Source organism: Echiichthys vipera (genome assembly GCF_963691815.1).
Source record: "Echiichthys vipera genome assembly, chromosome: 11".
Classification (NCBI taxonomy): Eukaryota; Metazoa; Chordata; class Actinopteri; order Perciformes; family Trachinidae; genus Echiichthys; species Echiichthys vipera.
Genome location: NC_139836.1, coordinates 19,450,240 through 19,477,700, shown reverse-complemented (window position 1 = coordinate 19,477,700; position 27,461 = coordinate 19,450,240). Strand labels below are relative to the sequence as shown.

The 27,461-nt window shown below is 38.3% G+C and overlaps 4 protein-coding genes and 1 long non-coding RNA gene across 5 annotated transcripts; 3 read left to right on the top strand and 2 right to left on the bottom strand.

Moving 5' to 3' along the window:
- Window positions 1-399: 399 nt before the first annotated feature.
- LOC310953996 (uncharacterized protein) lies at window positions 400-4,680 on the top strand (the record flags this gene model as incomplete). The annotated part of the gene is made up of 10 exons (XM_083923269.1): window positions 400-445; window positions 1,254-1,430; window positions 1,660-1,959; window positions 2,109-2,193; window positions 3,528-3,625; window positions 3,725-3,759; window positions 3,832-3,888; window positions 4,165-4,221; window positions 4,414-4,485; window positions 4,618-4,680. The coding sequence occupies 10 exons, from the start codon at window positions 400-402 to the stop codon at window positions 4,678-4,680; spliced, it is 990 nt and encodes a 329-aa protein (XP_083779395.1).
- A 2,584-nt stretch (window positions 4,681-7,264) lies between these two features.
- On the top strand, window positions 7,265-8,077 carry LOC310954169. The gene is made up of 4 exons (XR_014593406.1): window positions 7,265-7,318; window positions 7,572-7,669; window positions 7,807-7,835; window positions 8,008-8,077. It is a non-coding gene; the product is annotated as an uncharacterized lncRNA (long non-coding RNA).
- A 1,802-nt stretch (window positions 8,078-9,879) lies between these two features.
- vdac2 (voltage-dependent anion channel 2) lies at window positions 9,880-17,178 on the top strand. The gene is made up of 9 exons (XM_083922711.1): window positions 9,880-10,009; window positions 12,282-12,353; window positions 12,474-12,523; window positions 13,210-13,362; window positions 13,482-13,534; window positions 14,531-14,758; window positions 15,607-15,757; window positions 15,844-15,901; window positions 16,201-17,178. Exons 2-9 carry the CDS (start codon window positions 12,287-12,289, stop codon window positions 16,290-16,292), a joined length of 852 nt encoding a protein of 283 aa, XP_083778837.1. The 5' UTR covers window positions 9,880-10,009; window positions 12,282-12,286; the 3' UTR covers window positions 16,293-17,178.
- A 1,613-nt stretch (window positions 17,179-18,791) lies between these two features.
- On the bottom strand, window positions 18,792-21,545 carry LOC310953995 (neurofilament medium polypeptide; the record flags this gene model as incomplete). Its single annotated transcript, XM_083923268.1, has 3 exons — window positions 18,792-19,941; window positions 20,404-20,528; window positions 20,628-21,545. 3 exons carry the CDS (start codon window positions 21,543-21,545, stop codon window positions 18,792-18,794), a joined length of 2,193 nt encoding a protein of 730 aa, XP_083779394.1.
- Window positions 21,546-23,616: 2,071 nt separating this feature from the next.
- On the bottom strand, window positions 23,617-26,827 carry comtd1 (catechol-O-methyltransferase domain containing 1; the record flags this gene model as incomplete). Its single annotated transcript, XM_083923383.1, has 7 exons — window positions 23,617-23,769; window positions 23,858-23,991; window positions 24,069-24,123; window positions 25,169-25,287; window positions 25,738-25,843; window positions 26,555-26,673; window positions 26,773-26,827. The coding sequence occupies 7 exons, from the start codon at window positions 26,825-26,827 to the stop codon at window positions 23,617-23,619; spliced, it is 741 nt and encodes a 246-aa protein (XP_083779509.1).
- Window positions 26,828-27,461: the final 634 nt, after the last annotated feature.

The window sequence follows — 27,461 nt, the reverse complement described above, 5'->3', positions numbered from 1 at the left end:
ACACATGCTTTGAATTGCAATAATTTAGGAGGGCAATAGTGGCACAGATGATGCTGTGAAAAGACTCTTATGGTAATTCCTCTTCATTTGGTTAGCAGTGTCACAGAGTTTTACCCTTTATTATTGTACAAATAAAAACTGAAAATTGAAAAATATACATCTTAGATATTATATTTTACCTGTTTTAACTTGTAACTTTTCCTTAATGTAAAGCATTAAATACAGCTGTGTAACTTTGTGCTTTGTCATCAAACCAAATTAACATAACCACAATAAAAGAAAGAGGAAGAGAGATTTTAACAGTTCCAATTGCATGTTTAGCAAAAACAGGAAGTAGCAAATTGGTCTCTCAGTGTATCGGTCCATGCCGTTTGGTCTGACTCACTCTCGCTCACCGACATGGCTTTTCATCTCACAGCTCTTCTCATCCTCACCGAACTCACAGGTCAGTCACAGACGTCATTTTATGTGTACAGGTGTTTTTACTCTTGAGCTGGTTATGTTAACTCTATAATTCTTTAAATGATACTCAGATGAGTAAAACACCAATTTATCATCAAATAATGTACGTCATTTGGTGACAGGTATAAAAAGAATATTGTTAGCTATTAAACTGTATTTGCTCTTGTTGCAGGATAATTAGATGCCCGAAATACCATGTGACTGCACGTGAGATTTACTGCATTAGCCAATTTATGTGATGCAACTGCCTTACTTATAGGAGGAAGAAAGATTGTAACGATGGTATTGCATACTGAATAAGATTAGGAAGTAGAATTCTGTGAAGAAGTCTGTCACCTTGGTTCATGTTGTTTTGTCTGACTGCTCACTCACTGACATGGCTCTTTATCTCAGCCTTCTCCTCATCCTCACTGGACTCAAAGGTTAGTAATGGGTCATTTTGATATGGTTTAGCCTATTATGTTTCTTTGTGTCACATAATCGTTTATAATAATCTACAGGTGTTTTTATAAGTAAAGTTCATTGTGGAGGCAACTATAATTAAAAATTAAAAAACAGTTCGTATGAACATGGAGGTTATTGTAAGGATCCATGCTGTTTGAATACCGAGCATATCTGTAAAAATGTTTCATTTGTTCTTGTTACAGGAATTTACAGCATAACAACGATCAGTAAAATGTCAGTGAAAGCTAGAGATTTGCTCACTCTCCCATGTCTCTATGGCTCGCAATACAGGGACCATGTGAAATACTTATGTGAAGGAAGTTCTTGGTCTTCTTGCTCTTATTCAGTTAAAACAAACCAAAGAAATTCAGGAAAGTTTTCAATCTCTGATTACAAAATCCAAAGAATCTTCACTGTTACTATAAAAGATCTGACAAATGTGGACACTGATAATTATTGGTGTGCTGTTGAGATTGATGGAGGGGCAGATGTCAAAGAGAAGTTTCACCTTTCGGTCACCAGAGGTAAGAGAACTTAAAGCATCTTTAAGCATATTTCAAATCCTTTGTGAAATTGTAACATTTTGGTAGAAAAACACTAAGCAGGCTCATCTTTTTTTGTGACAGTAGTCAAGAGTAATGAGAGTAAACGTGAAGTCAGAAGGAATTATTCATGTAACTACTGTAGATGCAAAACATTCTGCATCTTCTATTTATGAGCCTACCCACAATGTTCTATCGAATTTCCCTTAAGGTACGCCTTATCTCTATGTGGATCATCAGGAGATCACAGGATTTAATGGAGAAAAAATAACCATCGACTGTCACTACAGTGACCCTGGAAGTATGAAGTGGTGCAGACTGGGCAGCTCCTGTGTTACATGGCCATATGGAACATTAGATGGAACAAGTGTTACCATCAAGCGAAATGTCCCCAAAGTTTTCTCTGTGACTATGAGTGGACTGAGGATGGAGAGCAGCGGCTGGTATTGGTGTGTTAAAGGAGACTTACAGATGCCAGTGCATGTAACTGTCATTGACAGACCTACAACTAGTAAGTACTCCAAGTCCTTGTATAACTGAGTGATTGTGAGAAAATTATAAATCTGTCAAGTACAACCATGTGTTAATGTTCTGATGGTTGGATATTAAGATTACTTACTGCCATATGAATATACTATTTTTTCCTGTTTTGAATTATAGCCACACTTGCAACAACAAGATTATTAACCACCTTATCACCTGATACCATCCTTGGAGACATAGCAGTTAAGGATGGAAAGAACAGGTCAGTCTTTGCATTTACATGTAGTATTTAGAGAACCTATGCACAAATAAAACAGTCCATCTGCCAATAGGTCTGCCAGTAGCAAAATTCAGTTGCAGTAGTTGGGTTTCCTCCAATAGAGGGCAATCACTACGCATATAAAGCCAGGAATCTGTGTGTGAGTGCGCATTTCTGTCCACGTGTGTGTGTGTTCATCTGATATACTTCACATTTGGCGGGTGTATTGCTGAAAACCCAAGGGGATGCAGTATTAAGCGTGAATTCAATTTGAGATTTGAGAAAGCTACACATTCTGAACAGTTTCATGCTTGCAGCAAGAGCCAAAAGCCAAGCAATCGGCTTGATCGGAACGGGCACTGCACTAGGCGAACTATAACTGAAGGAATCTCTGTCCATCCATGTGTGTGTAATTCGCTTATCTTGAGAAACCTTCATTTGGCTGTGTGTATTGCTGGGGATTTGTTTATATGCTATGGCTTTGTGTCAAATTGTTGTAATTTTTCCCAGATGGTGGTGTTATAACAACAAACTTTCATTTTGGCCTGCAAATTTTTACCAATAAGTCTCCGAAATAAAATTGTTATCCTATCTTTTTTTTCCCTGAAGTCTGTGGGTTCAGACAAATCTATCCATATAAGCCTCACCCATTGCGTCTTTATGACTTTCTGCCATTTTGAGTTGTGTCCAAATCTGTTTTTCCACCACTTCTCCCAGAAAATTTGAACAATCCTCACCTCTGGACCAAGCCAGAAAAAAGTTACTTTTTCAGATTCTTGATTCTCCATACAGTTTTGCAGTAGCTGGCTCAAATACTATAGGCTGGACTTCTAATACCAAAAAGTGTAATCTCCTGAACACTTTTTGCCCTTTGGCCAATAGGTGGCACTATAGCGGCATCATCTAACTATAAAGGAAGGACTCACTGTGTGTGCATGTATGATTGTTCTTCACTTATCACAAGAACTGTTCATCCAAACGTGCACTTCCAGGGGCCTGCAATCAGGAACGGGTGGGCACGCTCCCCAACATCGCTGCAAGCAACAATACCAGGAGCCGAGCAATCGGTTCATTCTGGATGGGAACATGCTCCCAGGCATTCCCCCCAAAATAACATGTATTAAATAATATGTAGAATTCAAATACTTTGCACAAAAATGTCAAGATGTGGACATATACTTATATGCACATATGTTGGTTTTCAGCGGAATAATAAAAGTGTTACTTAGACTGAAAAAAGATCAGTAAGTTATATTGAAGCTCTAACATTGTTTTTCATTGTAGGCTTTTTATCATAACTAATTTGTATTTGTGTGCTCAAAATATGTATGTTGCAGTTCTTCACTCGACCTAAAGAGCCTCATCATCATTCTGAGCGTTATGATCTTCATTGTAATGGTAGCCTTGTTCACCTGGTTTATGTTGAAAAGACGCAGTAAGTCAAAGTCTGAAGTTCAACCAATCCAATTCATGCCTACTGTGTTTCTTATTCACTTCAATTGTAGATCATTGTCAATTTTCTGTTTAACTTTAGAACAGATCAAAGACAAATCATCAGCCACAACAACGGTAAGGCTCTTTGGATTCATTTTCCAATATTCGAGAAAGTCCTCTGACATTTGGTGTGATCCTTTAACACAGACTGAAGAGGAAGTGACATACACTGCAGTTAAACACAGGAGAAAAACTTCAAGCCAGGTAATCTATAACTGCAGTGATAAAAAGTTATATAGAGTGTTATGAAGTGTAAGTTGCAGGACTGTACCACTGCAGATTGATTTTTAATGTTAAGGTAAAATATATCTTAGCTACATTGTCCAATATGGACAAGTGTCAAGATAAGACACTAACCACTATCAGAAATCAATGATTTATTTGCCTTTTAACGGGAAGTATGTTTTATGAAATGGTAACAATTTTAACGAAGGTGGAAATCTGAATTCATTTTAATAAAAATTTAAATTTTCAACACAGGCCGACAAGGAAGTAACATACTGTAATGTTGGGTACATGAGAAAAACATCAGGCCAGGTAGGTTAACCCTAACACAATAAAACAATAATTTGTATTAAATAATAGTACAACTAAAGTACACTAAAAGACCCACAGGGACACATAAGAATCTTACTTCTTATTTCACCAAGTGCAACTGAAAAAAAATATTTGAAATCCATCAAAAAAAAAAAAAAAAATTAATCTGTTTATTATCTATCCCTTACCCAGAGGTCACATGCTGAAAATGATGTGGACGTGATTTACAGTTCAGTGATTATAACGCAACAAGCTGTAAAAAGGGTAAAGATATATCATCTCTCACTTCTTGTATCTTAGTCATTTCAAATATTCTTCTAATTTATTCTTGGTCATATTTGAACAATTTGATATTTGCTCTTTCCTCTTACTTTTCATATGTGCTTCTGTTCTCAGGTTGAAACGGAAGATAAAGATGTTACATACAGCACGTTGGATCAGCACCACCAAAAACTGTAAATGTGTGTCTGTTAATCTTTTAATCCCTCTATCACTAGATGTTTTTTTTGTCTGTTTTTTTTATACTATAGTGTCGCAAGGTGTCTGCTGTTACAGTTACTGTGCAGTCACTTCTCCTTCTTTATTTGAAGCTGTTACGGTTTTTAACCCTCCCCTGCATAGTTGCAAAACATTTCAAAGAAGCATTTACAACACCACTAACAACATTTACCTTGGGTTAACTGTATTATGTATAAGGCATAAAGCTCACATTACAGAATAATCCTGACTTTTATCTTCAAGATGGTTAAGCTTTCATGATGTACATCCCTAGGGGTTTAATATATGAACGATCTTCAAACTTTAATGTACGGTACATTTAGTCATATTTAACATTTAGAGAACTAATATTATAAAATGTAACTGAATACAGCTTAAATTAATGTCTCTCCTCTTGTCTGTGCTTCCTCGAGCACAGGTTTTTCAGTTAGAGATCGTTCAGGAGATCTCAGCAGTCAAACTTTTTCCATCTGCTTTGTGAAACCACAAGGCTATATGTCTTGCAAACATGGTGATGTGGGAGTTGAGTACTTTAAAGGGTGCTGGTGAGCTTGGTGTATCTGACAAGAAGGTTATTCAAACATTTGAAGCAATCATATAAGAACTGTTAAATAATTTGGACTTTCTCTGTGCTTGAGGCTTTCTGCCCCTCAAAATACCCAGATAATACTTTATTTTATTATATTCCTTTCATTTCTCAACACATTTCAATAATTCAAATAAAGTACTTCATCACCATTTCATCTGTAGGCTACTATTTCTTTTCTCACTGTCACTTTTGACATTTCCAGTCAATGCTTGGCAAAAAAGTTGATCTAACTGAAACCACAGCAGGAAATCATACATGTCATCATACATGTGTGCACATGAAACATTTATTTTTATCATACTTAAGTAAATCAATGAAAGTGCTGATCTTTTCTTAAAAAAAATGTTATATTCACTGCAGTTAACAGCCAGTATAAAGCAAACTATATTTTCGGAAGCATGCTTTTTCTAGCTGCATATATTTATAATCCACTTAACCAACGTAAGGCAACTTCCGTACTGTAGAAGGAAGTCAGATTTGAACTGCATTTTCATATTTAGGACAATAAGGAAGTAGACAGTCAGTCTTGCAGTGCGTTGGCTGATGTTATCTGTCTGCTCACACCAACATGGCTCTTCATCTCAAGTTTCTTCTCATCCTCACTGGCCTCACAGGTCAGTAACGGGAATCATAATTTTGTTTGCTTTTCATAGTCATGTTAGAAAATAGGATGATATTGGTAACGTGAGTATGTAATATCTTCATGTGTATTTAATATATTTTGAAGACTATGATGAGCTACAGTACGGTGTAAAAATAACTCCTTATATAAAGGCAGATCCTATGAAGGAAGACTATTGTTAGAATATGAATTTGAATATAACCATAAAAAACTTCTTGTTGCAGGAATTCACAGCATAACAACAGTCAGTAAAATATCTGTGAAGACTGGAGATTCGATCTCTCTCCCATGTCTCTATGGCTCACAATACATAAACCATGTGAAGTACTTGTGTAAAGGATCTCAATGGCTGTCCTGTTCCTATGCAGTTAAAACAAACCAGCCAGATTTTTCAAGAAAGTTTTCTATCTCTGATGACAAAAGCCGAAGAATCATCACAGTGACCATAAATGATCTGACAGATAAGGACACTGATAATTACTGGTGCGCTATGCAGATGAATGACCGGGCTGATTTTGGAACAAATTTCCACCTATCAGTCACTAGAGGTAAGAGCCCTTAAAGCATAGTTAAGCACTTAGTCATATTTCTGTTGTTAATGTTATTACCTAAGAAGTGTATGTTGTTAAACTGCTCAAGACAGATCCACCATGAGCCTAAGGGGTCTGACTGTCGGACATCCCTTCCTGTAAAAAGGAAGATTTTAAATACTGTTAATTACGTTATCGCTCTCACTTCATCATTATTTTTTCATTTATCTACCAGATGCAACAATTTGCAAGACGTATTTGAAACATCACCGGCATGTACTAATAGACTATGTAAAAGTTGCCATTGTATGCTATTATTTTCACTTAAGGTCTCTATGTGGATCATCAGGAGATCACAGGATTTAATGGAGAAAAAATAACCATCGACTGTCACTACAATGACCCTGGAAGTATGAAGTGGTGCAGACTGGGCAGCTCCTGTGTTACATGGCCATATGGATCATTAGATGGAACAAGTGTTACCATCACTGCAAATGTCCCCAAAGTTTTCTCTGTGACTATGCGTGGACTGAGGGTGGAGAACAGCGGCTGGTATTGGTGTGCTAAAGGAGACTTACAGATGCCAGTGCATGTAACTGTCATTGAGAAACCCAGCAGTGAGTAGTTTGAATGATGTTAATGCTAATCAAGAATACAATAATCTCTAAATGTATGATATGTAAGTGTTCTTTGCATTAATTATTGCGGTATTACAGTGGTTATCATGGTGCTATTTTGAATTATTTACACAGCTGCAGCAACACAACGTTTAACCACCGTGTCATCCAGTCCTGAACATGTCAGTCTCACCCCTGTCTTTTCAACCAAAGCATCCACAGCACAGGCTGGACAGCTAAGGTTAGCAGCCTTTTCCTTAACATACAGTATGTCAGGAAATGTGGCCATTTTGTGATCCAGGAAACCGTCCTTGTGGGAATCTCTATATGTGTTTTACTGATGAAGTTGTACTGTAAGACTAATTAGCAATAGTATTTTGTAAAACTGGTGTAGTTTATGACCAAGATAATGACTATATCTTAGACTATACTGTTAAATAGTCTGTTTTAGTTTTGATAATTTTGCATTATGTGCTTAAACTTTCATGCTGCAGTCCAGCTGATCACTTAAAGAGTTTCAGCATCCGTCTGAGCGTGCTGATCTTCGTTATAACGGTGACCTTGTTCATCTGGTTTCTGTTCAAAAGACACAGTAAGTATATGGGAAACTGGTCAAGCTAATTTATGTGAAAAAATAATCTGGTTATTCTGATATATTTTGTCTGAAATAAGGACTATTGTGTTGCGCATCGAGAGTCAGTTAAACCTTTTTTTTACTGTCTCTTTTAGAGCAGACAAAAGCATCAGCCACGACAATGGTAAGATATGTGGACTGAGTTCCCCAATATAATGTTTGCAGAGAAGGCTGCTTTACACTATAGAAGTAGAGATTATCATTGTAATTTGGACATTTAGAGTCCACATCTGTGATCAAATGAAAGTCATTTGAAATTAGTCAAAAACAAACACTTCCTCTCCTTCTTTACCAAGAGGTTTCATGCAGAGAGTGATGTGGAAGATTTCTGAGCAACTCATGGAAGAGTTCTGTGATTAAAGCAACAAGGGTAAATATTAAGAGGCTCAAACTCAGTTTGACACATTTCTGCAGACCATTTTTTTGATGTCTCATGCATGATCCCCATTTTTTTCCTTCATTTTTGTTCTCCAATAGGTTGAAAAGATCTTGACCTGGCATCAATTTGTTTGAGGTTTTGTCACCTTTGACATGCAGTTGTATCCACTTCTGCATAGCTGCAAGTCTTTAAGCTTATAGTCAGCCTACATGTATATTGGATTTACAGCTCTCACTCATAGGCACAAATTCACAAAAGTTTGATTCAGATTTTTATTTTCATGATATTAGTAAATATACTGTTTTCACATGCACACATGCACATTTATGTTGAATGTTTAGAGAATAAGCAAAGATGTTAAATGTAACTGAATAAAGTAAAACATAACATTAACCTGCAGTGGAGTACAAAATAATTGCATTTCACCAGCTATGACGCTGATATTATCAATACATTGTAGAGCCATGGAGGATGTTGCTTAATGTTTTGAGTGCTGATACTACCACTCATAACTATGGGCGAGTAAACAACTTCATTTGTCATTTTTAAACTACATAAATTTTGCAATTGTGGCTATGCCATGGTATAAGCCTATATTTGGATAGCTGGTGTTTTCTTTCGAAATTGTGGGTCCATTGAATTTGCACTGTAGCTGTGTAACTGTAGCTGGTGAAGCGGAAAGTAAGTCTTTCTTGTAAGCACAGCAAAACTTTGTTCCTGGAGAGCAGCAAGCTACAAGCTAGAAGTAGCTCAATGCATTAAAGCTATTTCAAGATGCATACTCTTTATGATAAATAAATACACGTTATTTAATGCATTCAAGTATTACCACACAAAACAAATTGATTTATGCACAATATATTGCTTTTTTAACCCGTACAACTATTTATTTACAGCTTTATTTACAGCTTTTTTACTATTAAAGAAACATTATTTGCCAAAGTTAATATACAGATAACATTTAGAGCCAGGGGTGGTACAAAACTGTATATGGAGGGCGTAACATGACTTAAAGGTTGAATATGGAAAATGAGCAGAACACCGCCATGTAGTGTCTCAAGATCATAGCTGCAACAACAAAAATATCTCTAATCGACTCTCATACCGTCTTCGGTCACTCAGCTGCTGGAACAAAGGATTGGCAAACTCCATTTCACCCAGTGCCAGGCTACAGTAGCTGCGCTGAAAAAAATCTGCAATGCAGGGCCACTTTTGGTTGGTACAATGTCAACAGAACGTGACAGAAAGTCACTGTCAAACCCCTAAACAATTTAAAATGTTAATTCGGACTAAATATATGTTTTTCATGGAAAAGCAATACTTTCATTCTGTACACCTCAAAATGCCGCGTGTATCTTTTTAAAAATATAGCTTTTAATAAAGATTCTACATATTCAACCTTTTAGTCTCATTAAGTAAATGAACGGTAAAAAAAACTATATATAGATAAATACAGGAATGAATAATTAAATGCAGAAATAAATACAGAAATAATTACATAAATAAATGCTGAAATAAATGAATAAATGGGCCTCTTACCTCATTAACTTATGGACACAAAAATACAGAATTAATAAATCTAGGTGAAAAAAAATGTAGAATAAATTTAAAGCATTTAGTTATTTATTCATTAATGTTTTTTATGTATGTATTCATGCATTGATTTATTGAGACTTAATTCAAAGAGGTTTTAAATCATGTTTAGTCCTGACGCAACCATGCCGTGATGTCAAACCATTTTATTCAGGCACATATGTGGTCGCCCCGGGTCCTGAGCGGAGATGTGATAGGCTTGATTTCATTGCAGTGCAGTCTCCTTCAGCTCGCCCTTCTACCGGTGACGCCTGCCTTGGCCGTGCGGTGTAAGAAGCATCTCTAATAAAGTCACTTTAGTTTACCGTTAGCCCCATCTTCTACCGGTAAGAGAGACATTTATTCAGCCTGGCACTTTTATTCAACTCAATAATAAGCGAGAAGTAGTTTTCAACGTACTTTTTACACACCGGTACTCTGCAGGCTAGCAAAGTTAGCTAAGCTAGCTACACTCTGCATGCTGCGTCTGACACATGTCAAGTTAAAGCAGGGGAGTTTAGCTTTTGTAATGCACGTCTCAAGCTGCTGATAAAACGATGGGTGTTGTGCAAAGCTACTCTCAACGATATATTCTCAACTTTCCCACTTCAACTTGAGCAAACATTTCTTTAACCTCCCAACGGCCTAGTTAGCAGTCGTGCGGTAACTGTTAGCTAACCGTTAATGCGAGCGAACTAGTTAATTAAACCATCGCGGTAATTGGTCCCGGCATGTGCCTGGCCACGCCTAGCTACGAATGCCAATTCACGTGTAGCTGTAGTTAAATTAGAGCCATGCCTGAACTCATAAGTACTCCAGTGCAGCAAAATGGATTCTTTCTCGCCCAGTAACCTTGCCCATAGGGTTGTTAGACACTTGTAGTGCTGCAATTAGGGGTCCAGTGTCTTGCTCAAGGACACTTCAACATGCAGACAGGAGTAGCCGTTGATCGAACTTCCAACCTTGTGGTTTCAAGTACAACCGCTTTTCCTTCTGCTCCAGAGTTGCCCATTATTAGAGTAGAGATTGTATTGATAAGCTAGTGTTTTACAGTGTTTGACCATACTGTAAATGCAGGTCATGCATATGCAGCGAGAAAGACTCATCTTGACACCAATATTGGAGAGATATTTGTGTATGCCTGTCAACTAATGTAAGGCCTAGCTTTCCACTCAACAGGTGCATGGCAGGTTTATTTGTATAGCACCTTTCAACAACAAGCTTAGGCTGAGTGATTTACATAAAACATTAATTTAGTATAATTTTCAAGACGGATAATAAAAGTTACAGTGCAGTGTAGCCTAAGCAATTTATTGTTGTATCTACTGAAAGGCAGCGGCAAACAAGTCTTGAGTCTTGACTTAAAAGAGCTGAGAGTTGCAGCAGACCTGCAGGTTTCGTGAAGTTTGTTCCCGATCTGTGGAGCATAACTGAATGCTGCCTCTCCATGTTTAGTTCTGACTCAGAGGGACACGGAGTTGACCTGTCCCTGTATTTTGGCCCTAAACTATTCAGTGCTTTGTAAACCAACATTAGTATTTTGAAATCAATTATTACACAGAAAGAAAGCAAGTGTAATGATCTGACCGCTGGAGTAATATGATCTACTCTTTTGGTCTCAGTGAGGACTCGAGCAGCAGCGTTCTGAATTAACTGCAGCTGTCTGATTTACTTTTTTAGGTAGACCTGTAAAGACACTGTCACATTAGCTGAGCCTGCTGAAGATAAATGCATGGGCATGTTTTTCCAAATCCTGCTGAGACATAAGTCCTTGTTTAGAAACTACAGGAAGAACAGATACTGCAGCAATTGACATCCTCATGTGAAACCAGGCTAGATTTTTTTGTTTTGTTTTTGCTTTAAAAATAGATGCATCTTCTATACCAGCCAGTATTTATTAGCAATCTTAATAGTAAGAAGTGTATACAGCCAAAAGACGTTGTTCATATTTATTCAGCTCAAAAAATTGCGCCTTCATAGTTAGGACATTTGTGCACTGTAATTTCACAATACCATACATAAATCAGGGCATGAGCAGCACATTGATGAGACCAATTCCTGCATTTAGGTCCAAATATTTAACCTGACTTCGCCCGATGTATTAATTCGCACAATTCGCATTTGCTCTGCATATCCATCTGGGAACTTCCGGTTAGAGATCTTTTGGGAAGAGGCGAAAATACTGATAGCTGATTGGATAAATCATCATCATTGTAGGTGATAGACAGGCAAAATCAATAAAGCGTATGAGGCAAAGTAAACATGTCGCTAAAGGTTATTTAGGCTATTTGCCGTTTGTGTAATGTGAATTTATGGATAAAAGGCACAATTTCAGGTGCCTGGTCCATATTCCAACAAAAGGATCCAAGAGAAAAAAGCGTGTGAGCGACTTGCTCAATAGCTGCGCTACAAAATATTGGTGCCCTTCATATCATCCATTGCGTTAACAGTTTCACTTATGGACAGCATAATGCATATGTCATGCTCCTTACTGTAAGGTTATGGAAGACTAGTCAATTTTTATTTTAGTCTACATCATTAGCCTACATTTTGGGTTTCTTTTCATCTGGATGCAAGCTTAAGAATAATATTTTGAGCGTGGTTTGCTTCTGTGTACAGATACAATGGCCGTGCCTCCCTGCTATGCTGACCTGGGCAAATCTGCTAAGGACATCTTCAACAAAGGCTATGGTATGGTTTCTTACAGTTTGACCAATAAATACTTGGATTGTAAAATGTGTGTACTGCCAACTCTAGTTTAGTTTTGTTCACAAGCTTTGAAAATAATTTTGACTGAATGATTTTCTTCAGGATTTGGCTTGGTGAAGCTCGATGTCAAGACAAAGTCAGCCAGTGGAGTGGTAAGGTCATCTGTCCATCTGAATAAAACACTAGAACATACTTCATGTTATCCAAGGCACATTGAATTTGCTTAGGATAATGTCATTTTATATCTCTAACAGTACATATCACAATATAGCATGGTCTCTGATAATTCAACTAATGTATATTCTTTATGAAATAACCACATAGTAATCCTTTTTTTGTATGTCTGAATTAAATACATAACAAATGAAAAAAATCTGAGCATTTTGTCATTTTATTTAGAACTTCTAGTGCAAAATATAAACTCAAAATATTTCACATCAGTTTTTCTGAAAAGTTTTAGCTAGTATGTGCTTATCAATTTAGATTAAGTATTGTTTATCATTATATCTCACTGTATGATTTATTTATGATACGATACCACTGAAAGACACCATCATATTGAATTATCGCCCAGCCCTACAAACATCAAAATTGCTAATTCATTTTATTATCATCAACATGACAAGTGTATCCGCTCTCGCACACTTTTATTTTTTGTTTTTAGACTTAAAATAGTTACTTTTGGCTTGGGTAGGTCAATATGAGTAATGTCAAAGTATGACTGACTCAAATATAATAAGAGAGCACTGAATGAGTTTCTTTATGTAATCCAGTGTAACTTTTTCTTTTTTTTAAGCATTTCTTGTGATTGTCTTTTCTCTAACATTGTCCCTTGCAGGAATTCAAAACAGCTGGTTCCTCCAACACTGATACCAGCAAAGTTGCGGGCAGCCTGGAAACTAAATACAAGAGGTCAGAATACGGCCTGACCTTCACTGAGAAGTGGAACACCGACAACACCTTGGGAACAGAAATCACCATTGAAGACCAGGTCGGGAAATATTTAAACCTTTTACTACTTTTTATCAAACGGGTGTCAAAAGCAAGCGTTTACACAGTGAGCATGACATTCATTTATTTAAACCAGATGTTTTCCGTTATTTCTCACAGATTGCCAAGGGACTGAAGTTGACTTTTGACACAACCTTCTCACCAAACACTGGGTAGGATAATCGTTATATTCAATCAGTTATTTAAGCACATGTTTATATCACTTGGATATTACTAGATCTCACCCTGTTGCTTCTCTCCTTGAGTCATTTTGGCAACCTGATCTGTGTCTTACGTACTTCTGACAAGGTTGGTTGGCGGTAATGTGACCCCAGTGTCAATATCTTACAAGTCTTTTGAAAAACATTACTGTGGCTGTCGGATTATGTACATTTGTGTCTTGAGGTTTGTTGCTGTCGGGGAGGAAAAAATATTTAAAACAAACAAGTTTTCCGAGTGTACCCAGCTGCTCTGACAGTCTTTGAGTCATGACTTTCTACGAGGTGAAATCACCTGAGGAATATGGCACATGGCCCAAATGAAGCGTATCCGTTCATATTTCATTGAGAGAGGGAACGTTCAGGGTGGAGTTTTGTGGTTTCATTGAGGCGGTATGTTCAAGGCTAGTGTCATGCTCACACTGGGAATTATATACCAGCACTTTGACTTGGACTTTTGAGTCAAAGGTCCTAATACAAAGGAAAGCTGCTGAAATAGTTTAGGTGCCTGATAATTTTTGTTCAGTGTTGCCGCAATGTAGCCTTGGCAAGAAAAAATTCCTTATCCTGTTTGCAACTTGAGCTGGCAGCTGGCATAGGCATATGTTTAGAATTATCTCTGGGGGATCAAATCTGTGGCAGTGGATGTTTCACAACAACATGGGGTGCCTTGAGGACAGGCCGAGGGTGCCACAAGATTTATTTCAGTTTTGTTTTTTTTAATGTGCAAGAAATGTTATGTTCCTGCCTTACAATTTATTTATTTATTTTTTTTTAATTCCTTCAAAGTCTACTCTATGTATATTGAGTCTGGACAGATGTAGATGTAAACTTCTACTTGACTGGTTGGTAGAGGCATTCTATCTCAAGGCAGTAATTCTAGTTGATGACAGATCTGACTTGATTGGGATTTCAGTTAAAGTTAACCAAAGTTGAATTTCTCATCAACAGCAAGAAGAGTGGCAAAGTTAAGACCGCCTACAAGCGCGAGTACGTTAACATGGGCTGTGATGTCGACTTTGACTTTGCTGGCCCAACCATCCACGGAGCTGCTGTTGTCGGCTACGAAGGGTGGCTCGCCGGCTATCAGATGAGTTTCGACACTGCCAAATCTAAGATGACCCAAAACAACTTTGCCATTGGCTACAAGACAGGAGACTTCCAGTTGCACACCAATGTGTAAGTAGAACACCTTTCACCTTAAGATTTCCATTTTTACGGTCTGCTGTAACTGAATGAAACCTTAAGTTCACTTGATCTAGAATTTGTTTTCCCCTAATCTATAAACATTTACCCAATTATTAAGGGTTATGGTTTTTTTTATTGTGATAATTTAAGATGGTCACAAGAATTAAATGATCAAAGGATCCAATACAAACACATCCATAGATATCCAAAACCCCAACAATACAGTATAAAGAGCTTTAACAGCTTGGGGGAAAAAAGCAGCAGAGCAGCCTCTTCATGTTCAACCCAGCAAGTAACTGAGTATAAAGGTTGTTTACTTGTGCTCATCTGAAAACACAATGCCCACATTTCCATGGTACAGACCTGGATTAAAATGGGTAAAATATGTCATTTCCAGCCAACAGCGAAATGAGTGGGGCTGTACAGTAATTTTGTAATTCATCCCATAATAGTCATGTTATCACTGTTTCGTTTACAACTTGTGGAAAAACTCACCTGTCACCTACTCTCCACATAATAATATCTCTACTAATAATCAGAATAATGCTTTATGTGCTTTACAAAGAACCACAGGTATTAAAGAAAATTCAAAGCAAAAAACATTTATAAAATCCTAAAGAGATGCAAAATAGATTAATATTACTAATAAAAACCACTTGATAATGATTAAAAAATGCCAACAAGGAAAGCAAACTAGTAACAAAACAGGAGCAATTGAAAGCAAAGCAAGTGGATAAATGTGTTTCCACAGGCTGAAAAGCAAAATATCCAACACCTCTTTATTTAGAAATTCCAAATTTTGTTTCCTGAGATCTCTCCTATGCTTATGGCCTTTACAGCAACGATGGTGCTGAATTTGGAGGCTCCATCTACCAGAAGGTGAGCGACAAGCTGGAGACTGCAGTCAACCTGGCCTGGACCGCTGGCAGCAACAGCACACGCTTCGGTATTGCAGCCAAATACCAGCTGGACCAGGATGCCTCCGTCAGCGTAAGTAGTGCAGCAGGGGCTTTTAAAATGGGTAGGATGACTATTAATTGTCACCAACTGACTTTTGTTTTTTTTTCCTCCCATAGGCTAAAGTGAACAACAATAGCCTTGTTGGTGTTGGGTACACCCAGACTCTTAGACCAGGTAAGGTGGTCAACTACAAGCTTACGGACAGCTGAAGGATGTTTCTCGAGGAAGATGTACATTTAAATACCTCTGTTTTTAGTACACACTTCCAGGCTTAACACTGTAGGCCCCACACAGCACTTCAGTTTTAAGAAAATGCACTACTTATTACTTGACCTACAATAGTTATTTATAGCAACACTTCACAGCATGTACTGTATATTCCTGTCAACTGTCATCTCAAAAGTCTTTAGCTCATGTGCAAAAAGTAATTTTGCATTTGTAATGGCTAATGTTTGTTCCTCTTGCCTGTGCAGGTGTGAAACTCACCCTGTCTGGCCTTGTCGATGGCAAGAACATCAATGCGGGAGGCCACAAGCTGGGTCTTGGCTTGGAACTGGAAGCCTAAGCTTCCAACATACTGCAAGGGACTAGGGAATATCAGAAGAATCTGGCCTTAAACGTATGTCCAACTCAAAGCAGCAAGGGGATATCTTGGAGAGATTGGTTCGAAGGCTACAACAACAAACTGTAACTTGTTGAGTACCACTTCAAGTTGGTGCTTCTGTCATGGGTATATTTTACCTTTGTTGCTTTTTACTTTGTAGTTGCATCTATTCAAGAGAAAGTTGGTGGCATATTATTTATAAATCATGTCATTGTTCTGTCCAGCACTGCCATAATAATGCAATCCAATACAATCCCTTTGCTTGTCACCAACTCTGTGTGGCTTTATTGTGATAATCCCAAGACCATCAACTGATGTTGACGGTTTTGTGTGGTGAGCGTTGTCATACCTTCTCTCTGATTTTTACAATTATCTGATATTCCTGTCTCATCTACAGTTTTAACTTACAAACCTTAAGTACACTAGTCTTTGCTATTATTTAAATACTGCTGCACCCTTCCTGTTCATGCACATGAGGACAAACTAAAGCTCTAATGTTTTTTTTGTCAGTTACCAGGGTTTGAGATGTTCTGTTAAAGCTGCACGTGACCATCCCTTAAACTGGGCAGTTTGGGGGTTGAAGTTGGGTTTGTAAGTTTGAAGGAAACCTGTACACTTGGCTCTGACCAAGCAGAATTACTTTTTGTTCATTCTGTACTAACTGACACACAATTAAAGTTCACTGTAATGCCAAACTATCATTGTCCAGAAGAGGTGGAACTCAGTTGCACATGTGCACTGTAGGAAAGTGTTACCTTGTACTGGGCAGTGACAGAGCCCGCAGGAAGTCTTGGGTGGTCCTTACGTGTATGTATACATTTTCAATAAAGTCTTTGAACTCCACAAACACATTTTTAATGATCTTGAGGCGCCACTAACGACTCATTAACTAGCTTGTTTGGTTAATGGTAACCTTTTTTAAAGGCCTCTATCACAGTGATGTGATGGGTGTGACATGTTTTCTTAAATACCTTTCGCTCCACCAAAAAGAAAATGTGGCTGAATGTTTTAAAGTCTTCTGGGTTTTTTTATTTAAGGTTGGTCATATTGTATATTCAGTTATCCAGTTTTTAAATAATAGAAGCGTACAGCAATTAATGTTTAGAGTCGATACCTGAGTTTAGGCAGTTTTGTCACACTACAAATCTGCTCAAGCATCGTCAGATATAATGGGGACTGAAAACTGATATTTTTATTTCTTTTCAATGCGATTGAAGTCTTGTGCCACTCAAGTATTTCAGGAACTTGCCTAGAAGCTAGGGTCCTTTTTGAAGTGCTATTTTGAAAGCATTATTACTAGGTCCATTTTAAGGATTTTTTTTTTTTATGCTTGGGGTTAGGTGCCTGCACTCCAGCGTCTTGAGAATGGTGCGGTGTGTTAGGCTTCAACTGTTTCTCAAGGCGAAATGACAAAGGAAATGAAAAGCCATAAAGGAAGCAAATACTGAATGGAAAACAAGTTAAACACAAAGTGGTTTAGAGACCTGAACAATAACAAGATTAATCAGCCGCTGTGAGCATATTATCCTTCATTTGGGGGCAAGGATACTGAAAGACCCTCAGAAGAGAATGAATGAAATAAATGAAAGATAAGTATTATTTCTCCAAGTTAGAAACGGATACTTTTAGCCTGCAGTATACATCTGTCCACATCATCCAAATGGATGATCCATGGTTGTTGCTATTGATTCAGTGGTAGGATATCGATCTACAGCTGCTGGAGGTTTCAGTGACAAAGAAGCATAAGTGCAGTAAGTGGAGTAGTTTATTGTGAGAGTGAATCACGCATTTAAAGGTGAAGAATATAGCTGATCATTCAGAAACAGCACGTCTGTGTAAGCATGCGCATTGAGTTGTTCATAGAAAAAAAAACGTTTTCCACCACAGCCTTTATTGAGGTTGGCAGTAAATAACATTCAGATGTCCTTTTTTGATATGGCATTTATTTGTCAGCGCGTACCAAAGCAAATATAGAGCAATTTCAAATGTAACTGCATTTTTTCAAGTTCATGTTCACGTTAGTTAAGTGGCGTCTCTAAAGTTTTGGATGCATAACATTTAAAGTTCAGTTCACAGAAGGCTGTTTACAGTAGAATCATGCTCTCCTTTTAAAAGGGTCATCTGAAGGGAAGCTTCCTTTGCATAGCTAAGCTTTTGCCTTGAATTTGCATCTGCATGAGTTAAGGCATTTTATATTTTCAGCTTCACTGATATGCCTCTAAACTGCTGTCCCATTTAAACGTGGTGGTCGTTTCTTTTATGCTTGCATCCCATACATCAGCAGATATTCCCTGTTTTTTTTTAACCCACTGTCCTCTTATTTCTCTCACTCACTACTTTTCAGCTTTGTAGTTTTACTTAGTTTGAGGATCCTTTATTTTCTCTGAAACTTCAGACTGCTTTGATTCCTGAACCTGTCTTCCTCCCTGTACCCCCTGATGCAACTCTTTGATTTCTCCATTAACAGTTGTCTTTTCCCTTGGCAACACAGTTTGGACTGGGTGGGTTTTTTTCTCCACTGTTTGGCTTCAGATCCTCCACTTCAGGAAGACTTTTCACATCCGATTGAAGAGAAGACTCTTTATTGCTACCTAGTCTAGCATCGTGAAAGCCTTTTGCTGCTTTATTCTCACCGTTTACATCTTCAGATTTACTGATTTTGTTTGACTCTGTATAACTGTTTTCCTTTCCCTCTCTCTTGGATGCTGTACTCAAAGTTACTTGAAGCTTTTCTGAAAGCTCCTCTGTCTCTAGGGACAGAGCGCTTTTTGTCTCTCCTCTGAAACCTGCATTTTTCTCAGCTTTTACCGAAGCGGGAAACTTAACACTGCTCAGCACTTGAACACTGCTCAGCTCTTGAGCTGATTCTTCAGACGCCTGGACCGGGGTCTCGTCAACGGGCTTAGCTAAGTTAAAACTATCTTTTTTACTATCATATTTATTCAGATCATCCTCCGCAGGGACCTCTGGCTTTAAATGATCAGGTTTTGAAGAGAGATCTTTCTGAAGTGTTACCATTGTCACTGCAGCTCCTTTCTCTTCTGTGCTTTCTGCTTCTTTTTGATGCTGCACGTTTTCTTCCTCATCAAGGCTTTCACTTAATAACACTTTGCTTACAGTATTTTTACCTATGCCACTGCACTCTTCATTGTCAACTGCTTCAGTCTCCTCTTTACTATTGTGACCATATTCACCATTATCCCCCTCAGCAGGACTCCCATCATCACCTCCATTTACTAAATGTCTTACTGATGCTACTTGATCCTGATCACTGTCAGACATCTGCTCACCTTCTTTCTCTCGACTGTCTTTATTATCCTTCTCTTCCTCGCTGCCCCCTCTATCTCTTTGTGTACACTCTTGCTCATCTTTTGCCACCTCTGTCTCATCCGATTCTGTCTCCTCAAATTCTGACATCTCAATCTCCCTGGTGGTCTCCGTTATGATCTCCTCTACAAATTTGTACTGGGGCACAGCTCGTCTGTGCGGGCCTCCTGGTCGGCTGACGCGGGGCAGGGTGTAGATGGGGGACTGGTGGTATATGTAGGGCAGGGAGATGTGGGTGTCTGACATCGCGGATAGCCGAGCCTCTTCGCCACAGAGAAGTTTCCTGCGAGATAGGAGACAGATTTTTATCTGCAATGACCCATGGAACAGTGTTGATACAGCATTTATTTGAACCCTTATTAATGATAAAAATTGAAAGTGCAAAGAACTACTAATAAATGGTGTTGGCCTATTGACAAATAAAATTTAGAGTTTTTGTGTCTTCGAATAAAGAGTAATAGATCAGTTCCTTGACGTATTTCAGTTCACTTCCCTCACCATTTACGCAGTGCGAGGCAATAACATATTATTGACTTTGTGATACCCACAGTGTACTATTGTGGTTGTTTACATTAGAAACTTGACTACTTTAGTCGTATTGTACTTGAATGCAGCAGGCTTAATAGATGATAAAGGATAAACTATAAAGAAAGGAAAGCTGCGTAATTTCACACACAAAAATGACAATTTAGGCTGTCACAATGTCAATTACACCTCAAACCAACGTGGACTCAGCACACCTTACCTGTATGACAGTATCTCCACATCTAAAGCCATCTTCACATTTAACAGGTCCTGGTATTCCCGCAGGTAGCCAGACATGTCAAATTTACAATTTATGAGCTCATTCTCAAGTTCTTTGATTGTGTTCTGAAGCAAGAGAGGAGAGAACAAGTGTTACTGGACACCGTGTGAACACTGAACATGGCTTTATTAAACCGTGCTCTTACAACAACAGCAAAATCTCACCTGGTAATGTATCATTTCTTCCTCGTGGCGATCCTCGACGTCATGAAGTTGCTTCTCCAGCGCTTCCCTGGTGCCTTTAGCGCAGTCCAGGTCGACGTTCTTGGCCTGCAGGCGCCTCCTGTACTGCTGAATCTCCTGCTGGGTCGCCTTTAACGCCTCTCTCTTGATCTCGGATGATTTAGTTAATCTTGCTAACTGAGATCGGAAAGTTTCTCCCGTCTGCTGGACGTCGGACACTGTATGACCTTCCAGTTGCGCCCTGATGTCCTGGAGTGCCGCAGTGACGCCGGGGTCGCCAAATTCACGCGCCTTCACAGTCACCCGCGCATCCTGGATTTGGTTAACCATCTCCCACACCTCGCCCTCATGGTTTCTCTTCATGAAGTTGATTTCATCCACGAGAGCCTGCGCTTTCTTGTCCAGCTGTAGTTTAGCCTGATACGCGTCACTGATGCGCTTCTTGGTGAGCACAATACTGCTCTCTGCATCAGATCTGCTACGCGCCTCTTTTTCATGTTGTCTTTTCAAGTTGGACAGTTCTTCCTCCAAATTCCGATGCTCGACTTCGATCTGATGCTTCTGCTGAGTAATATCCCCAATCAGTTGTCTCAGTTTCCCGAGTTCTGGTCCATATTCCTCCTCCAGACAAGATGCGGATTTAGCTTTCCCTCTGATCTCCCCAATGTCCCTCTCTAGCAGACGGTTCTGGTACTCCAGATGGTGCACCTTCTCTATGAATCCCGCAAGACGGTCGTTCAAGCCATGCATCAGTTCCTTCTCATTCGGCTTTGTAGAAAACAGGTTGGTCGAATTCATGACCGTGGACACAACAGCGGTGTCTAATGTCGACCGTTTGGGCTCGTGTCGTAAATACTCATCGGGAGTGATTCTGTGCGGGAAGAGAGATCTGCCATCCATGCCGTGGTGAATCTCCGGTGCAGAGACGCTCCATTAGGGTTTTTTTTTTATAACCGTCGTCATCTGCTCGGTATGCAGAACGGAGCTGTCCACGGTGCTGAAAAGGTGTAGCATCAGCTGCTGCTTCAATGAAAGCTTAGCCTGCACTACGTTTTGTCACAGACAGCAGTGACGTGGTAAACTGACTGTAGTGAACCCCCTCATTATGATGATGATGATAATAATAATAATAATAATAAAAACAATAACAATAATAATAATAATAATCCAATACCCTCTGTATATTAGATTATTATTATTATCATTATCATCGTCGTCATCATCTTATCAAATAATTGTAAGTGTTTAAATTGTTGTGAAACTCATTTGACCACTCTACAGTGTTTCACAACAAACTTGCTGTACTGCTCTTAACAGATGAGGTCATTTAGATGCCACATGCACGTCCTTTATAAGGACTTCTTACTAATAAGTACACTAGCAGATTTATAGTCAGTATGCAGTAGGCTATATAGTATAGTTTTGAAATCAGATTTGCATCTAGATCCAGAGGACAAGGCTGAAATCATCATCATCTGGTGTTCAGTTTTCTGAACTACAAGTATGTGTCAGTGGGGTGTGAATTATGGAATGATTTGGATGTGGAGTTCAAGCAAAGCAGAAAAATTCCTTAATTCAAGAAGGTGTACAAAATAAATATGTTCCTGAGGTAGAAGAATGAGTAAGGGTTGTGTCTTCTCCAAAATTCTTCTTCAGCATCATTTTTTTTTACTGGTGGGATGTGACTTAGTATGTACAGCACATGTACTCAAGAACATTTTTGATGCCATTGTTTTACATTTGATGTTACTTTAGATATCTACTCCACTACATTTTGGCAGGAAATATTATATATAAATATGTTTTTACTCCACTATATTTAGGTCTATGATAAGAATGCCTCTATACTTTTACTGAAATAGCATTACGTAGCAAAGGAGTATTTCTAAACTGTCTTTCCACTCCAGAAAATATAAAAACAGAAAAAAACACAAAACAGAAAAACAACCAAATCCAATGACTGAGAAACCTATACACAGGCTCAATTAATTAAATCTTACGTGTTCAAAAGTAGTGGGAGGAAGTCAACATTTAGTAAATCTTACCCCTTCTCTGCTACTCCTGAGTTATTTCACCAATTATATATGTATCATATACGTATGCACTTACACTACATATACACTATTATGCTATAAACATATATTTAAACATACATCACATATGTGGCACTTAAGTAAACCTAACAATAACACAACCCCTACTCATTATTCTACCTCTGGAACATATTTATTTTGTACATCTTCTTGAATTAAGGAATTTTTCTGCTTTGCTTCAACTCCACATCCAAATCATTCCATAATTCACACCCCACTGACACATACTTGTCGTTGTACAAACACAAAGTTTGTTTCGTTTAAACTTTCCTCTCAAATTGTATCCACCTTCCCTGTCAGATAACTTTTTTTTTGTTACCTGGTTCTAAATTATTTCTGGCGTCATACATTATTTGTGCTGCATATTCTACTAGATCCATAAATTTCAAGGCATTTGACTTGAGACGCAGAGAGTTTGTGTGTTAACAAAATTCTGCATTATTAATGCATCCTTATTTCTCTTTTTTGTAACCTGCTTCTCTGAAAGATTTAGTTTCCCTCGGCTTTATGTTGTTACTTTGATGTGTGAGCTGTGGTCACAATGTAGTGTAGCTACAAATAGAACCTATCGTATCAGCCTGCAAACAAAGTGACATATTTATGTTCTGTTACAAATAAAACCAGTATTCATTTAAAATTTTTATCTGATCCTGAACTGTAGCACTGTGGTATTTATTGATTTTGTAATGATGAAATTTTGATGATATTTGTTTTTTTTATAGCTCTTTTGTGATTGCTGTCAGCGAACACTGAGAGAAAGTGGTAATGTTTAATTTGCTGGATGATTGTTGTAGTTTACAAAAACAAGTTCAGAAGCCAATGTCCTCCATATATATATTTAATATCAAAACTAACGTGTAGCTTTATAACTTGTGATTTTAGCGTTTTATGGCAATAGTCAGCCCATCACCCACAGTGAGCATGCTCAGATCAATCCTTTGGTCAATGTGTAGCTTCTTATTCAGATTATCCAGAGACTGGGAGGTGAGGTCATTGACAGCAGGATTCAAGACCTTTCCGCTCCACAGCACCTTCAAATACAGTAACAACAGTGCTGTTTCATTCTGTTCAAAGTCAAAGCATGCTGTACACCTGCTGTAATACTGTTTGTGTACTTACATTGTCAATCGCAATGATGCCCCCTGTTCGTATGAGCTCGAGGGACTTCTCGTAGTATCTGTCATAGTTGAATTTATCGGCATCGATGAACACAAAGTCATATGTTCCAGCTTCCCCGGCTGCTAGCAGTTCACCTGGTGAAACATTGATGAAAATTAAAAGTGAAAAAATAACTCAGTCCATTTTTTATCAGAAATCATGACACACTTACTGAGTGTCTTCATGGCTATTTGATGGCGTACATCTATCTTATTTTCAACTCCAGCCTAGAAAAAAGGGTTAAACTGTATGAGAGTTGTGCAGGGATCGTTAATTGTTATTTTGTTTTTTTTTAAAGAGATGTCAGGGAAGGCTAAGACAGGAATTGATGAGTGCTTGGCTTTGCACCTATAAGCGACACAGTTTCCTGAGCAGACACCTTTATTTTTTCTAACTCTCCACCCGGCGGTAGCATTTGGTGAAGACATACTGACAGAAGGTAGATGTTGCAGGATATACAGTGTGCTGTCGGCTGCACAATTTTGCTCTGACAGAAGCAACAATCAATCTTACTAAACATGCAAATTGCCAAATTCAAACGTTACACAAGTGCCAGGATGTTTAATGCAACCTGCAATGAGTTAAAGGGATAGTTCTGATTTTACTAAAGTGGCGTTGTATGAGGTACTCATCCATAGTCAGTGTATTATCCACTGCAGACGGCAGTTGTCACACCCCCAGTTTGGAGAACAGGCAGGATCCCAACACAGAAGCTAAGCAATGTATACTACTGTGGATGGGGCAGCTAGACATATTTTAGCCACCTAAATAATGTCAGCCAAAAACCAAAATAAATAGGTTTAAGTGTACGCCATATTTAGAATATTTTCACTTCTTTATTGCTTTCTGACAGCCCTGTTTACAGATCAAGCCAGCAGTAGAACATTAACTCCAGTGTTTTGTGAGGTAAAATGACTGGTTTGATCAATGGAGTCTGGTGGCTTTGACAAGAGCATAGTTAATGGCTTCAGTTCCCCCCAAGTAAACTTAAACAGGGCTGTTTGACGTCAAGGTAAGGTGGTAAAATATTCTCAATATAGCACACTTAAAACTGATTTTGATTTAAATGTTAAGTGGCTAAACTACATTTAGCTGCTGCCCCCATCCAGAGCAGTACATTTCCGACTGCTATCTACTGCAGGTTGACTGACTATGGATAAGTATCTCATACAACCCCACTTCAAAAAGTTTGAACTGTCCCTTTGAGGTAAAAGGTTTCATGAACAAATCAAGACAGCCTGAGTCATACCGTTTAAAAGGATATGTGCTCACCTCTTTAAAAAATGGTTTGGCAATGTCCACATAGGTCTCTTCTATTTCACAAGCTACCACAGTTCCATTCTCTGACATGGCCAAGGCCATGCTCAGTGTATTGTATCCTGTGTACATCCCTGCAGAATAAATATAATGTTTAATCACTTCAGAATTAGATAGTCCTTTAACAGAATGCCTGTTTCTATAATTTATTAGGCTTTAGTAACTGTTGAAATTTGAACACCACTGAAGTCATAGCAGTGAAACGCTATCAATCAAAATGAATGTAGTTTGGTTTCCCCTCTTTCGAAGTCCCAGTAGGCTATTTCAGGTTGTGCAATTTAAAAACATTTCAATTGTATTTTCATGTGTCCAGTATTTAAGATAAAATATTATTAGATAAAAGTTTCTTAAATGTAACAGGTAATTTCTGACCTAAAAATTCAATTAAAGTAAAATAAAAAATTGAAAAAAAACTGCTCAAATTGAACTGGTTAAATTTCTTTAACCTTAATTTTTTCTAAAACTCCAATTTGTATGGCCCTTTTTGCTTCCTTTGTCTTCTATTCTATCTAGCATAATCTCACCGATTTCTATGGCTTTAGTTGCATTTATCAGTCTAATGAGATTGGCCATAAACTGGGCTTGTTCACTGGCAACCATCATGATGTTCCAAGGGTCTTCAAGGGTTCTCTGAAACGAAAATATCAAAAAATTGAACATATATCATTATATTGTCTGACTAAATGGATACACATTTCTTGGTACTTCTCATCTGCTGTGCAGTGTTCTCCTGGCACCGTGCTGCCCTCTACTGTTATAATGATTGTATTGCTCAGAGCCTGAAATTGTATGTAGTGGTAATTATGTGTTCTTTGTAAATGTATTGTAGTTACATTAAAAGTAAAGACAATATAATTTAAATGTGACATAAAACACAAACTGAACTAATGCAATTCTAAGCAGGTGTGTCTTCGGCTACTTTTTAAAAGTGTCCAGTTCCAAAGTTTGATCCAAAGTTTAGGAGCAACAACTTCAAAGCCACCATCCTCTTTAGTTTTTTAGCCTGGAGCTCCGGATGACCAACCGGCCTTCGTCTGACCTAAATAACTTGCTGGTGGCTTCAGCATATTGATAAATGTTGGCAGGCACCTGCCCTTGTTAAGCTTAAGGTGATCAAAAGAATCCTGAGCGGAATTTGATCGGGAACCAATTTAAAGATATTGGCTTGGATGTAACATTGGGTCTTCTGGTTGACAAGGCCGAGCAGCATACTGAAACACCTGTTAACAATGCAGGGGTGTCTTCAAGTTACAAGGTAATAACAATGATCAAAGTGTTCAAGCTATCCCTAAATTATCATCTCCATCTGAGACACTCTGAGGGGCTTGTTGGTTCTCTTACCAGTCTGAGTTTGGTGAGGACTGGGTGCTCCCTCAGTGAGTTGTTAACAACATACTGCAGCACAGGATCGTCCTTCCCTCCGCTGTGGCTCTTTCCGATGAGGGCAGACTTTCCCACACCTGTCCGACCGATGAGAAACAGAACAGCAGCTACATTTACCACCAACCCAAGAAATCCCTGTCCCCTGCCAGAATATACACAAAACTACCAGCTCATACCTGTTAGTACAACAGCAAACCCAATACATAAAATCATTTTGATACCTGTAGCCATTATGTTCTGGGCTCTGGGCTTTGTTAGAGAAAGGTTGAACAGCTGTAGTGTAAATCCAGTGAATCTCCCTGTGTCAGTCCTTTTTGTATAGTTTGTTTGTTTTACTTAACCTTTGCTCAGCCTTGGCTCAGTTTATTGATTTTTCAGCAAAAGCAGGGGCGTTTTTTTGAGATAGACAACCACATGTTTATACCAGAAAAGTTAGTCTTCATGTATTAATACAAATAATAATAATAATCAAACACCGAAAAGTCCCAGGACTCAATAGTTTTTAGCCCTTTAGAATTTGTTTTTTTTATTTGGTGAAGCTGTGAATCTCAAAATACTGCTGGGATTTTGAGATTCCAACCACACTTTGGACTGTTTTGTCTGTGTCTGTTGTTTCTGGATGTACACGATTACTTAACACTGTACTACAATTCATTTGTGAAATGTGAACTATTTCATGAGTCAACACTTTCCTCACTGTGTAAATTCCCACATGAGTAGATACAAGTAAACCCCACAAAAGATGCTGGTAATTTAGTTTTATATCGTTTTCAGTTGAAGGAAGCAAGACTTTCTTTCTCTGTTCACATAAAATCTTCAGACAGTATCCCAGAAATAGTCCCACGTTTCTGACTGCTACTTTTAC

What these genes read in the sequence shown, in the direction of transcription:
- vdac2 (XM_083922711.1), top strand. Translation starts at nt 12,287, where the DNA reads ATGGCCGTGCCTCCCTGCTATGCTGACCTGGGCAAATCTGCTAAGGAC. An exon ending in TTCCAGTTGCACACCAATGT is followed by an intron (nt 14,759 to 15,606) that starts GTAAGTAGAACA and finishes TGGCCTTTACAG; the next exon opens with CAACGATGGTGCTGAATTTG. An exon ending in ACCAGGATGCCTCCGTCAGC is followed by an intron (nt 15,758 to 15,843) that starts GTAAGTAGTGCA and finishes TTCCTCCCATAG; the next exon opens with GCTAAAGTGAACAACAATAG.